The sequence below is a fragment of the Argentina anserina genome, chromosome 6 (assembly GCF_933775445.1).
Source record: "Argentina anserina chromosome 6, drPotAnse1.1, whole genome shotgun sequence".
NCBI classification, from domain to species: Eukaryota; Viridiplantae; Streptophyta; class Magnoliopsida; order Rosales; family Rosaceae; genus Argentina; species Argentina anserina.
In genome coordinates this window covers 15593915-15611526 of record NC_065877.1, presented here as the reverse complement: position 1 = coordinate 15611526, position 17612 = coordinate 15593915, and the positions used below count along the sequence as shown (strand labels likewise).

General features: G+C 37.8%; 2 protein-coding genes across 2 annotated transcripts in view; one reads left to right on the top strand and one right to left on the bottom strand.

The window, feature by feature from the left end:
* Positions 1-6064, top strand: part of LOC126800837 (leucine-rich repeat receptor-like tyrosine-protein kinase PXC3) — an 18025-nt gene extending 11961 nt beyond the window's left edge. The window contains exons 2-3 of the mRNA XM_050528247.1: positions 3051-5508; positions 5630-6064. Coding sequence (XP_050384204.1) covers positions 3162-5508; positions 5630-5949 — 2667 coding nt within the window. The 5' untranslated portion in view covers positions 3051-3161 and the 3' untranslated portion in view covers positions 5950-6064. The remainder of the gene's footprint in view (positions 1-3050; positions 5509-5629) is intronic.
* The window catches only part of LOC126800834 (protein SEMI-ROLLED LEAF 2), a 24378-nt gene extending 6766 nt beyond the window's left edge, over positions 1-17612 (bottom strand). The window contains exons 1-20 of the mRNA XM_050528244.1: positions 17458-17612; positions 17110-17358; positions 16380-16454; positions 15937-16052; positions 15302-15416; positions 15056-15184; positions 14688-14735; positions 13837-14021; positions 13541-13737; positions 13122-13414; positions 12698-12847; positions 12189-12611; positions 11451-11600; positions 10772-10844; positions 10339-10466; positions 10034-10234; positions 9795-9935; positions 9482-9604; positions 9156-9392; positions 8827-9036 (exon numbers count right to left, since the gene is read on the bottom strand). Of these exons, the coding sequence (XP_050384201.1) occupies positions 8869-9036; positions 9156-9392; positions 9482-9604; positions 9795-9935; positions 10034-10234; positions 10339-10466; positions 10772-10844; positions 11451-11600; positions 12189-12611; positions 12698-12847; positions 13122-13414; positions 13541-13737; positions 13837-14021; positions 14688-14735; positions 15056-15184; positions 15302-15416; positions 15937-16052; positions 16380-16454; positions 17110-17256 (3099 nt within the window). The 5' untranslated portion in view covers positions 17257-17358; positions 17458-17612 and the 3' untranslated portion in view covers positions 8827-8868. The remainder of the gene's footprint in view (positions 1-8826; positions 9037-9155; positions 9393-9481; positions 9605-9794; positions 9936-10033; positions 10235-10338; positions 10467-10771; positions 10845-11450; positions 11601-12188; positions 12612-12697; positions 12848-13121; positions 13415-13540; positions 13738-13836; positions 14022-14687; positions 14736-15055; positions 15185-15301; positions 15417-15936; positions 16053-16379; positions 16455-17109; positions 17359-17457) is intronic.

The window sequence follows — 17612 nt, the reverse complement described above, 5'->3', positions numbered from 1 at the left end:
TCGGAGCTCGGGCACCGTGAATCGCCTGGAGAGCCTGATACTGCTTTGTTTACGCAAGGCTAAGAGAGCGGACATAGAGCGATAGGTGGTGGATTGTTGGAAGAATGAGAGAGAAATCTTCATGTCTGGTGGGCGTTGGGTCGTTTTTGTTTCTCGTGGATGAGAGGGAGTTGATGTAAAATGAGGGGTAATTTGGTCAAAATGAGGACAAAAGAATGTAGAATGCAAAAATTGGAGTGCAAATTTCGGCTCCTTGAAATAAAGAAAATGAAGAAATGGGGCGTGGCAATAAGAAAGGTTGGCTTGGTTGCTGTCTTTCTCAAACTAAATCTAAAATTGAATGGGGGGCTCCTTGAAAGCGGATGCCTACTCGAGTTATGCTCCCAAATTCGTACAGTCGGACCTACATGTTTTAAACTTTTCAGATACTTTACCTAATAAACTTAAATTTATGAAAATACAAATCTGCAAGTAAACATTACAATAATATCAGTTTGTGGTACTGTGGCAGTGGAAATTATGATTTGCAATAATTTTTTTACTGAATATAAAATTATAGTTAAGAAATTAAAACAATAATAGATGATTATTGCTAAGGTTTTTATCTCTATGTCTTTAAATCGTGAACTGCAAATGGCATATCAAGATGAGGGAGGTTTTACTCTAAGCCACAGGTGATACGTGAAAACGAGATGTTTGAAAATGCAAAAAAATATATAATTGTCCAGTATAAAAAAATCAAACAAACCCCACAGTATAAAAAAAATTTACTTAAGGATGCCATGTCGCCATTTGTCCATGACGGGTTGGTCCTCGGTGATCATGGATCATTCCAGAACTCTTCGTGTCTAGAAGACTAGAAGTCTAGAACCACATTTGTTAAATTGTTATGAAATAAAACCAATGAGTAGTCGCACTGTAGCAATGTAACCGTCTCAAATAATTCATCATTTGATAATGATAATAATGTATGCCACTTGCACATTAAGAGATTAGTGATTCTATTAATTTGAGTTCATCAAGACGTTATTAATCGAACACAATCAGATTGATACAATATAATCACACTTACGTCCTATAACTTATTAATTTAAACTCTTTCCAACAAAATTAGTCTTACTTACTGACATGATTCAATTTTTTAAGATTTTCAATTTGACAGATATTAAGCAAATGAAGCAGTATACTAGCACATACTCTCAAAAGAGAGCAAGATATATACGAGTCAAATTGTGGTATCTATATATGAAAGATCACTATCACATGAATTTTTTTTGAAGATGATAAAATCTTTCATTTAGATCACAAACAAAAGTCAAGGAATCGTCTCTACACGTCCACCTGCTACCACCTTTCAGGATAGCCAATGATTCATGGAAAAGTCAAAAAGACACATATCACATCTACCTATCTAAACAACGAAGCACCATGCACAATGAAACTCCATGATTAACACTAAAAATACAATCAGGATAAACCTGACATCCCATCGAGACAAGCTCGACATATTAACAAAAATTACCACATAGTACAAACTACTGAAAGAAATAACAAGAACATGAAAACATAATTGCCCATAATGGGCTTAGTTCCTAAACTCAAGCCCAAAGAAATATGTCTAAGAGGGAAAGAGAACCCTTCTACCCAGTTGATGACCGCCATACACCTGAGAGCAGGTCAGGGAGATCACTGGAGATTGCCAACAATCAACCAATCCAGCCAAAGCATGTTAATCCCCTTTGCCTAAAAACAAACCATGCCTGTCATCTGATCTTATCACCTACCATCATCCCATCGCCCATATCCACTGCACTTATGAACTAAGTGGATCGACCCATCGTGTCAATCCTCCACCACTGCTTCCGCCAGCCCCAAAGCCAAGAGAACTCCTGCCTAGACGCACAATCGCCCTTCCCGATCATTGAAACAGGTTTCAGATCTCAAGTCAGAGAAGAATAGTAGCCAAGAGGACTTTGGCAAAGAGGTCCCGTCCGACGATGACGTCGTTAGGATGTGTCACCGGACGGAGAAGGAAAAAAACGTAGGGTAGACGCACGTGGGGGCTGAGAAAGAGCGTAGGGTTTGAATACTATCATATGATTGTTGTTATATATTTTATGAGGTAATATAATATTTCACATTTCTTATAAAAACCAAACAAATATTCTCACAAGTATGAATTTAACTTTTTAAGCCAAATAAAAGGGGTGTGTTTCCTTCTTTGTATACATTCAATTGATTCAAACCCTAAATTTAAGCCACAAATATTCTTTCATGTGTATTTTATATATTACATATGACATGGTATGCCGTATGCTTGATGCTTCTGTCTGATAACGCAGGGATGGGTCAGCATCAGGTTTAGTTCATTCACTCATCACTGCCCATTTCTCGTGAAAGAAGCATACTTGACAAAAGAATTTCCATCTCCTCTCTCTACTCGCCTACCCCTTTCAGTTAAGACCCACTAAGACAGAGAGGAACACCTGGTCCGTGAAACCAACCCAACCATTGCAGCACTACTACTACTACTCTCTACTCTCTACTCTCTACTACTGCTTCTCTCGTCACTTTACTCTTCTTCCGGTCACTCACACAAGCCTTCCCTGCTCTCTGGTCTCTTTCCTGTTTCTTCTTTTGGCCTTTTCTTTTCCTTTGTTTCCATGATATGGGCATTTTCCATGTACAACACAACCCATGTTCCATAATGCAATCCTGCTTTTAGATGTTTTGTTTGCTTCTTCTTGCTTTTGGTTCTTTTCATCTGCGTCTTCACTCTCACTTCCAATCCTCAAGCTTTGGTTGCTCTACTTGTTTTATGTTGTTCCCCTCGAAAATCAAGGGATTGGTTTTCTCTGATGCAATGCCCTGCTTTTTAGGAATCTGGAAATGTTAAAGAGTTTGGAGAACTGAGAAGTGAATTCTTGTGTTGGGGTTTTTAATCTTTTATAGCATTTTGATGGTGGGTGGCTTTCATGGTTTTTAACTTTTTATTGGGTTTGATTTTCTGATCAAGAAAATGGAAAACTGACATTGGGTTTTGTTGTTAGGTACTATAACAAGTAAAGACTTGGTCTTGGTTTGAAGGGTTTATGCCCTTTTCTCAGTTTGGGGAAGAAAGCTAAGTTCTTTTCCACACCTGCAAAAGAAGACAACCAACAATGGCATTGCTGTGGTGGCTGCTGCCTTTTCTAGTTGGGTTCTTATTTAAGTCTCAGACTCAGCTTGCGGGTGCTCAGCTTCATGATCAGACCACATTGTTAGCCATCAGTGAAGAGCTTGGAGGACTGCCTGGGTGGGGAGGTGTGAACAACTCAGACTACTGTTCTTGGCCTGGCATTAGCTGCGGTTTGAACCATTCAATGGTTGAAAGGCTTGATCTTTCTCATCATGACCTTCGAGGTAATGTGACTATCATTTCTGGGCTCAAAGCTTTGAAGAGGCTTGACCTCTCTTTTAATGGTTTCCATGGTTCCATTCCTGCTGCTTTTGGGGATTTGTCTCTGCTTGAGTTTCTTGATATGTCTTTGAATAAGTTTGAAGGTTTGATTCCACTAGAGTTGGGTAACCTCAGAAACCTTAGATCTTTGAACTTGTCCAATAATTTGCTTGTAGGCCAAATACCAGATGGTATTAAGTTCCTACGTCAGTTAGAGGATTTTCAAATATCTAGTAATAATCTGAATGGTTCTATCCCACTTTGGGTGGGCAATTTGACCAATTTGAGAGTTTTTACTGCCTATGAGAATCAATTGGGGGGCAAAATTCCAGATAATCTAGGCTCAGTTTCTGACCTTGAATCGTTGAATCTACATTCCAACTGGCTAGAAGGCCCAATTCCGACGAGCATATTTGCTTCAGGGAAGCTGGAATTTTTAGTTCTGACCCAAAACAGATTGAGTGGAGAAATTCCAACAGAAATAGGAAGCTGCAGTAGCCTTTCTAGTATCCGAATTGGGAACAATGATCTTATAGGTAGCATTCCTCACACTATTGGGAATATTAGTGGCCTAACGTACTTTGAAGCTGACAACAACAATCTTTCTGGTGTCATTGTTCCAGAATTTTCCAATTGCTCAAATCTTACCCTCCTGAATTTAGCCTCAAATGGATTTACTGGTAGGATACCTCCAGAGCTTGGACAGCTGATGAATCTGCAGGAGCTAATTCTCTCTAGTAACAGTCTGTTTGGAGAAATTCCCAAATCAATTCTCGGGTGCAAGAATCTTAACAAGCTGGATCTCAGCAACAACAGAATCAATGGTACCTTACCAAATGATATCTGTAACATGTCAAGATTGCAATACTTGCTACTGAGCCAGAATTCGATAAGGGGGGAGATACCTCATGAGATTGGGAACTGTGTTAAATTGCTTGAGCTGCAAATGGGAAGAAACTATTTGACCGGTAATGTCCCTCCTGAAATTGGTCGTATCAAAAACTTGCAAATAGCTTTAAATTTGAGCTTCAATCATCTCCGCGGGCCTCTTCCCCCTGAGTTTGGTAAACTTGATAAGCTAGTTTCTCTTGATGTCTCTAATAATCAGCTTTCCGATATAATTCCACCTGCATTCAAGGGAATGATGAGCTTGATTGAGGTTAATTTCTCAAACAATCTGTTCACTGGTCCAGTACCTACATTTGTACCATTCCAGAAAAGTCCAAATTCAAGTTTTCTGGGAAATAAAGGGCTATGTGGTGAACCACTGAGCTCCTCATGTGGATACAGTGGTGACCATGACAACTACCATCACAGGGTATCTTACAGGATCATACTCGCAGTTATTGGCTCTGGTTTGACCATTTTTGTCTCAGTAACTGTAGTTGTTCTGCTGTTTATGATGAGAGAGAGACAAGAGAAGGAAGAGAAAGCTGCTGAGACTGAAGATGAAGGCGCCAACAACCTACCAGTGATAGTAGCAGGGAATGTTTTTGTTGAGAATCTCAGACAAGCAATTGATCTCGACTGTGCTGTTAAAGCAACAATGAAGGATTCAAACAAGGTCAGTACTGGGACTTTTAGCACTGTTTACAAGGCTGTAATGCCATCTGGATTGATAGTATCAGTGAAGCGACTAAAGTCCATGGACAGGACAATAGTTCATCACCAGAACAAGATGATTAGAGAGCTTGAAAGGCTGAGTAAGCTCTGCCATGATAACCTTGTGCGCCCTATTGGGTTTGTTATTTATGAAGATGTAGCTCTTTTGCTACATCATTACTTGCCCTATGGGACATTGTGCCAGCTTCTTCATGAGTCTTCCAAGAAACCTGAATATCAACCTGACTGGCCAACAAGACTATCTATTGCCATTGGAGTAGCAGAAGGGTTGGCTTTTCTTCATAATGTGGCCATTATCCACCTTGATATTTCTTCTGGCAATGTTCTTTTGGATGCTAACTCTAAGCCTCTGGTTGGAGAGATTGAAATTTCAAAGCTGTTGGATCCGTCCAGAGGCACAGCCAGTATTAGTGCGGTTGCTGGCTCCTTTGGTTATATTCCTCCAGGTACATTACAATTTATTCATTTTTGTTAGTAGCTTACTAGCTTTATTAAACTATTAGTCTTTTTGTAACTTGCCCTCACATTTAACTATTTAAGTATTCTGTTTTGCTTGTCTGCTATCAGAATATGCATATACAATGCAAGTTACAGCTCCTGGCAATGTTTATAGCTATGGCGTTATTTTGCTGGAGATCCTCACTACCAAATTGCCAGTAGATGAGGCCTTTGATGAGGGAGTAGATTTGGTGAAGTGGGTGCATAATGCTCCCATGAGAGGGGAAACCCCAGAGCAGATTCTTGACGCAACGCTCAGTACTGTTTCCTTTGGTTGGAGGAAAGAAATGCTTGCAGCATTGAAGATTGCATTACTCTGCACTGACAGCATCCCGGCCAAACGGCCAAAAATGAAGAAGATTGTGGAAATGCTTCAAGAAATAAAGTGAATCGGACAGATTGGTAATCATGAACCAACCAGATCAAGGTTCTTATGTTCATGCAACGTTCCAGCTGCAGTGAAAATAGTTATCTTCAAAGTTTATTAAGACTGGGTCCTTCAGATCCTCCACGGACTTGTTTCAATCGAAGCAGCAGTTGTAATCATTTTTGGATGGTGATGCACCGAGAGTCCTTCCTCCCATAGGAAACGACTACACTAAGTTTCTGCTGTTGTATATTACCCTTTTGTACCATTGTAATTCCTGGTTCTGAAATCTCAATGCCAGTATCGATTTGCAGTGTTTAGATGAATTTTAGAGGTTTGAGAAAAGAACTAGCATAGCCGTAGTTCAAATCATTCAGGTAATGTGATGCAGAGGGGACTGATGTTTCTGTTAGAGAAAACCTCATGTGAAAAATTGGAATTGCAAGGTTCTGTTTGAGGTAGAAGATCGCAATTAATTGGATTTAGTATGATTTTGTTCATAGACTACAGATTCATGCCATAGAGGAAGCTGTGACTCCGGATCATTATCAAAAAAAAAAATCAAGCTGACTCCGGAAACAATGTAGATTTAGGTCTCTGGATTAAAATGGAACAACGAAATTGGTAGGCAATATCTTATATGTGGATTCAATAGGGAAGTATGTTTTTTCACCCATTTCTCAGTCCTCATGATAGGCACCTTACTTAAATTTACTTGACGAGTAATGCTACAAATAGCAAAGCCTAAGATAAAATCATGTGTGTCATCTGCATTATCTGGTGACTAATTATAAAGGTAATTCAGGATTTGTTCAAGTGACATTTATTAAGATTCAAATGGTTCAAAATTCACAGCAACCAAACCCTACAAAATAGGAGTGTCATTACATTACACTACATTACATCAGAGATAGAGTAAGTGACCATGTTGAAGATTTTATTAATCAGCGCGTGACTTGACAATGAAATTCTGACGACTGATGGGATTCATGACCACAGGTGGACCGGCGGTGCGAGGCCATGCCTGGAACTTCTTGTCATTGGCTTCCCACCATTCTTTGTTTGCAACGTTCGATGGAGTAGTTCCTAAGTCCACGACCGAAGCACGTAAGGTTAAGGAATAAGAATACTATTGCAGCAACTACACATCTATCTATCTATCTATCTATCTATTCTGCAGCAATCTTTTCTAAAAAAAAAAAATCTATCGTGCAGTAATAATGCATGTCATCTCCTTATTTTCACTGAATAGATACATGTGTCAGTTCTACCTTGTTAGAATTAATAGTGTCTTTAGATTCAAATAAATAAAACACCGTCCCATAATCATGAAACACACTAAATTCTAACTTATAAGACACTAACTAAATCATTCTACAGTTTATCATGATCATACTATATAAAAACTCGGAGTATGCCATACATTGATATGTAATAGATTATCCAGAGAAGCATGACTTTTTGCAAAACTGAAACTTGAAAGCTTCAAATTGAAAACTAATTAACTTGCCTCCAAATATCTTCTTGTCAGCAACGAGATGGTCACCTGCCCATGCCACTACAAATGACCACAACACAGCAGAGACAACATACATTGCACGACCCATCTAAAATGATCTGAACAAGTAGATACAAAAATGCAAGGTAGCTTACCAATGGAGCTCCCTTGAGTTCTTGATTCTTCTTCTCCTGGGCAAACAGATGATGTAGAGATAAGCTTCCTGGTATTTTGAAAGGTGTCCAAACAATTAAAACGTGGCGCCTTTCTGTAATTTCCTTCTTCTGTCTTCTGAAAATTCAATTTCGATATACTTTCTTTTGCGTCTAAAATAAACAACTCGGGTTTAGGTTCTATGTTCCCCGATCAATGTTTTCAATTTGTGTAACATATGTGAGGCACCTAATTTTGATTGGTTACTCTAAAGAAAGAAATTGAGAGAATTACTTGTGGTAGAAAAAATAAATGACAACTGAAAGGTTCACGTATGATATATGATATATTCATATGCACAAGTTAAGTTTTTTCACTTGAAAGTAATAGAAGATATATTTCACTGATGGAAACATCATAACCATAGGCAAATTCGATATATAGGATCTGAAGATCAGCCATTATATTCGTTTTTCAAGTAGTGCATGACTACAATTGAAAATGATTGGTAGTCTAGACGAGTAAGACGACTACACCTGAACATAAGAAGCTAAAAATTTCATCCAAAATAATCACTATATCCACCTAAGAGTCTAAGAAGCTCTGCAAGTTATTATAATTTTTACTTGTGGAAGTACATGCGGCCCTGAAATTCAATTGTTTCATCAAGTCCTTGAGGTAAGTAGGACGGATAGTTTCCATCAAAACTCACTGTTTCGAATTACCCCAGTTGTGTTCCTGATGGTAGTGTCAAAATATAAAAGGGTTGGATATATAGAGTTGAATATTCCAGCCAAAATCTCTTCTCAGAAGACGAGAAATTGTAAGAAATTTACAGATGTAAACCACAAAAGTTCAGAACTAAAAAAATAATAATAATTAAAAAAAAGACTAAAGTGAATATCAAATAATAAGTTTCAAAATGTACTTGCGGCTTTGCAGTAACTGTTATATATGTTAACTTTTGTACATCAAAACATTTGAATCAGTAAGAGAGAAGGTAGAAGGCTGCAGAAAAATGAGATCATAAGGGAAGAAGCAATCTAATAAGGCCACTTCCCCATGACTGTGTACAAGTATTGGAAAAGGAAAAGAATGAAAGAATTGGAAATGGAAAGGTTACAATTTTCGCTGATCTTCGATAACAAGTTAACAACATTCTTTTCAAAGCCTATAGAATAATTAACCCCCAACACATGCACAAAAAAAAAAATGACTTGCTCAGCGATGGTGACCCTGTTGAGCAACCTGGACTACTGATAGCTAGTTTCCTTGCATACCTCTACAGAATCAGCAGCCTGCAGCTTTTAAGAAGTTATCATATGGATTTGAGGCTGGTAGTCTGAAGGAAGAGTGGGGAATATGCTGGTATTCCGTTGCACATAGCATTGGTACATGGCCTTCGGTTGGCCGTGGTTTGTACGTAGTGGCAGTGTGATTAGCAAAAGGATTACCGCTCTGCATGTAATTTTGCACAAACACTCAGAAACCTTGTAGTATATATGAAATATTCATAGCGTCTAAGATGTGATTTAAATAGCACAATTATGCATAGTTTTGAGTTATAGCCAGACTACCGTATGGGAACCCATGTTGATATGAGAAGCGTTATTCATCTCTTGCAGGTCATCATTATGAATTTTCGAAGAGAAGCTCATCAAATAGTCCTGTTTCTTTTGGGTACTCATCAACTTGGACATCTTTTGCTGCTTTCCTAGCAAAAGTTCCTCACAATGGCCAGCCATTTCCTTGAACGATACATCAGGATTGGTTGAGACTGAAACCCGTCCCACTTGATTGGCTGTCTCCTGGACCTGAATGCATAAAAAAGCATAATATCAAAACATTGCATGTATTAATTCTAAGCAATAAAAATTAACATAGCATGTCGTGGTTAACATACCGATTCCATTAGTTGATTTACATGTAAAAGATTTGGATGATCTACAGGTAATTCTACATTGTTCTGGAGGCAAGTAAATGAGCTTGGAACAGAGTCATCTTCCATTGAAAATAATGGAGCATCCTGAAATAATAGAGTAAAATTATAAACTAGAATTCACAAGCATGAATTAACCTAGACAACTCTTTGCTGACACCCTTTAAGTGAGGTGCGGCGGTGAGTCACTTATACGCTCCTAGTAACAGAAGAAAGGAAAAAGAAAAAAGAACAAAGAAAAAAAGCAAAAAAACAGAAATTTATGCAGGCTAATTACCTCCTTAACAGATTCGGTAATTATGGAATCAACCTGATAAAGTTTTTTCGGAGCTTCCATGAACAATTGTGCTCCTAGTGGACAAATGTCATCAGGTGCAAAATCATTGAGAAGCTCCTCCTTTATAGAAGACAATTCAGGCTGCATATAGATCAGTGTCATTATAAATATTATAGCACAAGTAACATTCTTATTTACTATGTATGGGTCCAACCAACTTCAATTGTCCTGAGGCTTACTTCTGTCAATTTGTCCAAGCTCTTCACAATTTCAGAAGCAAATGATTCCCTACTTTGCTCTTCAGTAATCACAATTTGCGATAGATATATTACAGCCAAATTATCATCTTCTGGAGATCCATAGATACTTGTGGGAAGGTCAGGTCCAGTGTTCACAGCCTGTAACTTGTACTCTTCAACCAAATGTAGGAATGGATCAACCTGAATTTCCATATAGTGAGTCACTGAGTCTACTTGATAAAGTTTACAGCTAATAAGACCTACCCAAGAATTACACAATGTAAATGTCTGGCCAAATTAGACACCTGTTTATCTGTCAGTGTTGCCTTGACTCTATCAACCAGAGAGACAAAATCGTATGCTTTTGATAGAAAAAGAATCATCGATGTTGCCAGTGTAAACAGGGATCTGCGACGGGATGGCGGCAATGGCCCTGAAATGAAACAGTCAAAAGAGGCTTGAACTAACATCCTGACATGCAATATCGAGCTTGTTTAAATTTTCTTTGATTATCATGATGATGAATGCTGCACGAACTTCTATAAGAATAAAAATATAATTGCTTGAACATAAACAGTGTTTACTTTCTTCTTTTAAATGACTCTTTCCTTCAATAGAAATTTATTGATATTTTTTCTCACTTTCTTATCATCAGTGGAACCAAGTAATTAAGGTATCTTATTATTAATGGAGAGAAAAACATATAAGAAATGATGCTCACTAATTTGCACGGCTTACCTTCAATGAGAGAGGCATTTCGCAAGGAAAATGCCAGCTGAAAACTTCTCACAAGAACCTCAATACTGGAATTCTGGAAGAAAATAAAATAAAATTATGAAAAGAAAAAAGAAAGAAAATTCTGAAGCTCATCTTGCGTAATATGGGGAAATGGATACAACTGATTCTACTTATACACTTGAGAACCAGAATCCCTCATGGTAAATTTACTCTTTGTGCATAGTACCCTAAGGTGACCTACCAAGCATTTAAAGATGCTATGAAAGACCAAACAAATTCCTATTACATCCCATCTTTAGAAACTCTATGGGTATGTTGATAATCAAAATCGATAAGGCTAATCCCCCCCCCCCCCACCAACAATAGTTAAAAATTAAAAAACCAAGAGTTGAAGTATAGAAGGTCATCTATCATACTGCTGAAGTGCTGATACTATAGTTAATTAACATGATGCCATAATAATCACAACTATTCTGAGATTCCTATGCATGAAATTGAATGTCTAGATATAATCATCCGTTACTAATCCCTAAATCAGTTTATAAGAATAAGAATAAGCCAATAAAGAATTTCATCGAAGGAACAAAACGTTCTTAATATTTTGGGACTAAAATGACCAAAATACTGATCATAAGCATTTTAAAGTACTGAAAAGATTCAAATTAAACCTGACAATTACCTTTGCCTGAGAGAAGAGTAATACAAGGCTATATGTGTGAGCAATTGCTTCATAGTTATCAGGCATGTTCCCAGGAGAGATGGATTGTCCCGAAATTGATAAAAGCAAGTGAGTTATTTGGTGGCTGCTCAACCGGAGGAAATGAGAGTCCTGTGATTTAAGAAATGTAAATGATAAGTATTGAGGAATCAAATTTTTTACATACAATTCAATAATTGAACTCCTATATATGCTTTTATAGAGAGTGCCAACAATGAATCTCAAGCCAGTGATGAACACCCTCCCTCATTTCCAGCCTCATCCAGCACGTGGAGAGGCAGACAGATCAAAATAGATAGAGACATTTTACGACCACCGCCAGCGTTCATAGCTACTATCATGTTAGGCGACCACTGAATCATCGCAAAAAAAGCTTAAATGGTTATGGAATGAGTCTTCCACTCCATAAATGTAAAAGACACCGAAGTAAAAGCACTACTGTAAGAGTGTAGAAATATTTATGCAAGCTTTTGATTACATTTTTTCTTTCTTCAAAAAGAAAGATTAATGAATTAATGAAAGGTGTGACTGCCTGTACTACTACTCTAAGAACAGCTAACTTTGCCTGATTGAAGACAGGGTTTAAAAAGGCAACTCAGACAATAAACTAGATAAGATCCCTAAACGTTACTATATTGCCATAGGCCGATAGGTGTACAAAACAATATTGTATGCAATAAAAAAGTTAAAAACACTCACAGGTTCCTTCGTATTGCTCATGGAATTTTTATTTGGTGTTGATGGTGCAGGCAAGCTTTTCATACTATAAGTCCGACTATAAGATGACTTCAATCTGCTCAGAAACCCATCATTAGTGTTTTGTTCTTCTCCTTCAGGAACAGTGTTCCCATCTTCTTCACAGATACTTTCCCTTAAGGAAAGTTTCTCCCTCCTCAGCTTCTCAAAGAGGGCTGCTGAAGAAGAAAACACTGAGACAGCTCTTGAGAGTGTCCTGTGATGATCGAAGGCCTTTTTTGTCTCAGTATTAGATGAGAATAGATTAGGGGAAACTGAAGATGGCACAAGAACAACAGAGAAGATGCGATGAGCTCCAACACGTGTTTCATGGTCTGGATGGACCATAGCTGGGAGTAATTGGTGAAACAATGCCTCTGGGAAAGCCTATAAAGAGGGGATGAAAGATTAATTAGACAGACTAAATCTATGTTATACAGAAGAATAAGTACAGGACCATAAATCATACTTGCCTTGTTTTGATAGGACAAATTTGGTAAGGAAGCTACAATTTGAGCAGTACGGTAAACAGCAGCAACTGTGGTCCTGGCTACAACTGTAACAGTTGAGATATTTTCAAGCATAATAGCCATAGCGTCAAGAATTGGTCCTGGTTCCCCAATCTGTTCAACAATGACAGTTTAGTTGTATGTGCAGGCAAGTTTTTTTTTTATTCTTTTTTTTATTTTGTATAGCTTACTTCTTGTAATGAACAAAGAGAATTAATTTGTAACACTGCAACTGAAATTTAACTGTTGGAAACTTGCAAAGACTCTTCAAACTATTTGAACTAATATGAGAACCTAACATTATAAGGAACTCTAGCTCAATATACTATAAGGAAAGGTAATGGTTTTGAAGTAGAATGAGTGTTCAGTAATAGTGGAAGATTATGACCTTATGTGACAGCCGTACAAGGCACTTATCCACCTCTTCTCTGAAACATGTATTCCATTTGATGATATCTGGCCCCAGATTGGCATCATCCAGAGAGCAGTGGATGCTCTTTCTCAAATGCCTCATGGCATCACTTAGAGCCCCAATTATTGCCACTGAGGGTTCAACCTTGGCATGTAGAGCAAGGGAGGTCGTTACCTCCACTATGTCAAGGTGCATGTTGGGTTGTTTCAGGACATTTTTGTGGTCAAGATGCTTCATTAAGATGGATAGCAAAACGTGGGTATTTTGCCCTGCAACATAGTCAGATCCAAGGCTGGATGAGTGAATTTGTCGAAGATTAGATCAACAGTATATGTGGTTCGAACAGCTGCATATGAGTTTAGAAGACCTGATTTCGATTTAAAATAAATAAATACCAGAGCTATCCATCAAGAACTGTATATCCTTTAACACTGTGATGGCGAGCCCATGTTCGAGAGACCACAAGTTGCCATTATCAAAGTAACGGAACAAAGATTCCAGGACACGCCTTATTGTTGTAGCCTCTTTGGCTAACTTTGCCATGTTATGCAGGCAGACCCTGGACCAAAAGCTGAGGTTCTTGGTGTCTTCCCTATAGTATTAAACAAAAGAAACATAAATATTGGATAATCCATCTATTCAAAGAACAGTGTAAGGGTTATGCAAAAATCCAGTGCCAACAGAGACTTACTCTGAAACTTTTAGTTCGCCTTTCGCATCCACAATGGTGCTCCAAGGAGGAATCCTGACAGTGATATCTTGTAGAGAATCACGACTCTCATTTGTTTGAACTTCCTGCACCCACTGATCCTGGGAACCTTGATTCTCCAAAGTTTTCTTGGGTACTTCATAATTTTCCAAAACCACTGCAACAATCTGTTTCATACAAAGACAAAAACAATATGAAGATCATATAAGGTGGAACTCAGTTCTGCTTCACAAAAGTGACTGCAAACAAAAACTCAGTATTATTACACTATATGAATATATTTATGAATATATTATAGCTTTGTATGAATATATTTACTAACAAAAGGAAAAAGGTTTAGTCAGTCTTCACCAATGAAGAAGAAATTATAATAATATTAATTGTATATACAAAACTACCCAAAGCTACGGTCTCCAAGTCTCTGTGCTAAATTGTTGTGATTGCTGTGTTAAGCTGAATTTTCTGTCCTTTGTTTTTCTATTCTCTGCTAAGTATAATGTAACCTATAGAGCTCACTAATTAATACTTTTCTGGAAGTAACTTCAGTACAGACTAAAGTAATCTGCTATTCTACCAAAACTTCTGAAGGACTGCCAAGATTTGAACCCAGATTTGGAAGGGTTGGTAAATTTCAAATCCAAACAAAATGGAGCCTTAGTTCAGTCTTAAATTATAACTACAAGCAAAGCTACAGTAGGGGTGGCCAAAATTCCAAGGTTTGTGCAAGGATATGTGAAAGGTGACAACTAAAGCGTAATTGATACAAAGTTTCTAATTTAGACAAATAACATAGTTGAGAGTTGCACCTGGATGGAAAGTTATGATGTACTTACATTATCAAACTCGACTGATATGTGAGAATTCTGGCCCATAAACCAAACCTACAAAGAAGGTTTGGATAATTTATAGTCACAATTCTAAGACATCAATTGGAAGTTAAATTTTTTGGAAAAGGGGCAATGTTGCAAGATACGTTTCATCAGGTAGGAATGGATACATAATAAGCAATGCAGATAAATCATTGCACTATGGATCTCTCACATATATACTCAGTATGTCAGGAATTATCCTTAGTTGATGAAATGGAAACAGAAACTATACAAGAGGAATACCATTGAAGAAAGGGCTTGCTATATACTCAGTATGTCAGGAATTATCCTTAGTTGATGAAATGGAAACAGAAACTATACAAGAGGAATACCATTGAAGAAAGGGCTTGCAGCGCAGCAGAACGCAGACTATTTGCCCTTTCATCTTCCCCGGGCTCTTGAGCTATCTGACAGAGTTTCGGAATAAATCCTTCTAAGTTAAACATGTAAGTTCCATCGACCTGCAACATTAAGTGATACAAAATGAGCACCACATGTAATATATGTTTATTCAAGTTCAAGACATGTATTTTATGAGTAGATAGTAACAATATAGACCAAGTATCACGAGCACCAACCTGATTATTTACGAAATCAAAGAGAGTCTGGCATCCTATAATTTGCATTTCATCTTGCCGTGTTTGATCCAGAAGAGTGTGCATGATGCTGAGTAAGCTACTCGCAAAGAGAGGCCTAAGAAAATGTACTCTAACATAAATCAACGGCATAACTTGACTGTCACACACAAACACCTACACATATAAACATATGCATATACACCTACATGTACACATATATATAGAGTGATAGTACATTTGATTGAAAATGATTCCACCTCAATGATTCCAATCACAGTCTGCCAACCGATATAAGTGATATTAATTAGTTTCAGGCTAGGCAACGGCCTTGTTTTGTTTCGTTTTCCTTTCCTAGATTGACAGACAGTGACTACTTTGAGGTGTAGAGTACAGTGTCAACTTAGCTCTAGCTAATACAACCCAGAGGTGTAGTCAAAGCTTTACACTTCAAGGATAAAAGAAGAGCTTTAGTATGTATCATTTAATCAAATATTTGTAACAGATAGCTGGAAGAGAAGCAAATGGATCTTGCAGTATCACTGAAGCTAACACATCCAGTAATATTATAATATATCAAATCCAGATATTTCCGCATATATTTTACATAAAATAAAACTCAAGAAGGATGAACTCACATTTGCTCCTTGCAAGTTATCAGCAATTTCTTGTAAATACACATGACAATTTTTGTGGATAGAAAATTCTCATTTCTCAATTCTTTGTAACACCTTTGCTCAAGAGAGGTTGTGATCTGCTCAGAAATTTGCATCTCAGTCAGATATCAGAAAGCTTACATTTAATCGAAGATGGGATTCAAAAATAAAAATATAGATTTGAGGAATATATGCAAGATGCAGCTCCTGAAGGATTGGTGGATCTTGATTGACAATTGACCTCAGAGGAAATATATACATAATTATCAAATTAATCTTCATTACTCGTATTAGTCATACAGTGGTAATAACTTTCTATGATAAGCATGAGCTAATTAAATTATATTGTAGCAAAGGATTTGAAAAATATAATTAATCTTTGAAGAGTGTGACTACTTTAAGGCTTTGAAAAATATAATTAATACCTTTGGAATCCGCAAAGGATTTTTAGCAGCATATTCACACAATTTTCCTATCTTCCGATCGTTTGGTCCTTCTTCCTGCCAGAGTATAACATATAAATCTCAAATTTGACAAAATTAAAAGAAACTGTCTTCATTGACAATATTAAACATGATGTCAATAAGAAGGTAAGCATCAAAATCATTGAAAAGTACAACACAGAGCATAATAGCCACCATGATGCATGCGGTCTATACCTAGAAACCACATGGCACACAGAACTAGGGATACTTCTTTTTCTCAAATGCAGATCCGTAAACAACTCCAAAATCCATATTAACTTTTGGTACATGGTCCCAATTTACGGATAAAGGGATGGTTATGGTAATGTCAATCAAAGTATTTAGAAGTTATACAATGAGCATTAACTTGACAAATAGATTGTTGATTGTTTTGGCTAGCTTTAAGCATTCGAAACATGAAGATCAAGAACAGATATCATATACCAAGTAGGCTGCTCAATACAACACGAACAAGAAGATCACCAGTCAGTCGAATCAAGTACCAGATAAGTAGGGCGAACAGCTAACAAGATCATTCCAATAATATAACTGCCGAAACTCAAGTAATAAGCCGACTCTCCAAGGCTCAATTAACAAGTAAACAACAATACTCGATTAAAAACCGCACCAGAAGTCCAATACTTGTGCAAAACCACAGCATTACACACGAGAAACAGAACGAACCCGGTACCTGGTTTTTGGGGAAAATGTCAGCAATGAGCTTCTTGTACCTCTTGACAGGCTGTCTGGACCTGGCACGCAACCCGGGGCAAAAGAAACACAAACTGCCGCAAGCCGGCAAAACCTGCCGCGACACCACCCCTGAAACCGCGCTCATTTTGAATCAACAACCAAAGGCTGCCTGCCGTCACAAAATTGCGCAGAGAAGGAGGGAGAGAATCGAGAGAGGGCTTCCTCCTCCTCAATTCCAATGACCAGCCTGTGTCAATTTACACATTCAAACCTCAGAATCATCGCACATAATTTCAAACAGATTCAGAATATTACATTACTTGGTTTTAATGAAGATGAATGGAACCTCTAGGATGAGTGCCTGCGAGGGGAGCAGGAAAACACGAAGAGGCTGGGCGGAGATTGGAGAGGGAAGGGGGGGTGATTATGCCATGATCGAGGCGCAGGTGAAGCCCAACAAAAGCATCACGTACCGGAATTCCAGCGGATTCCACCGCTGCT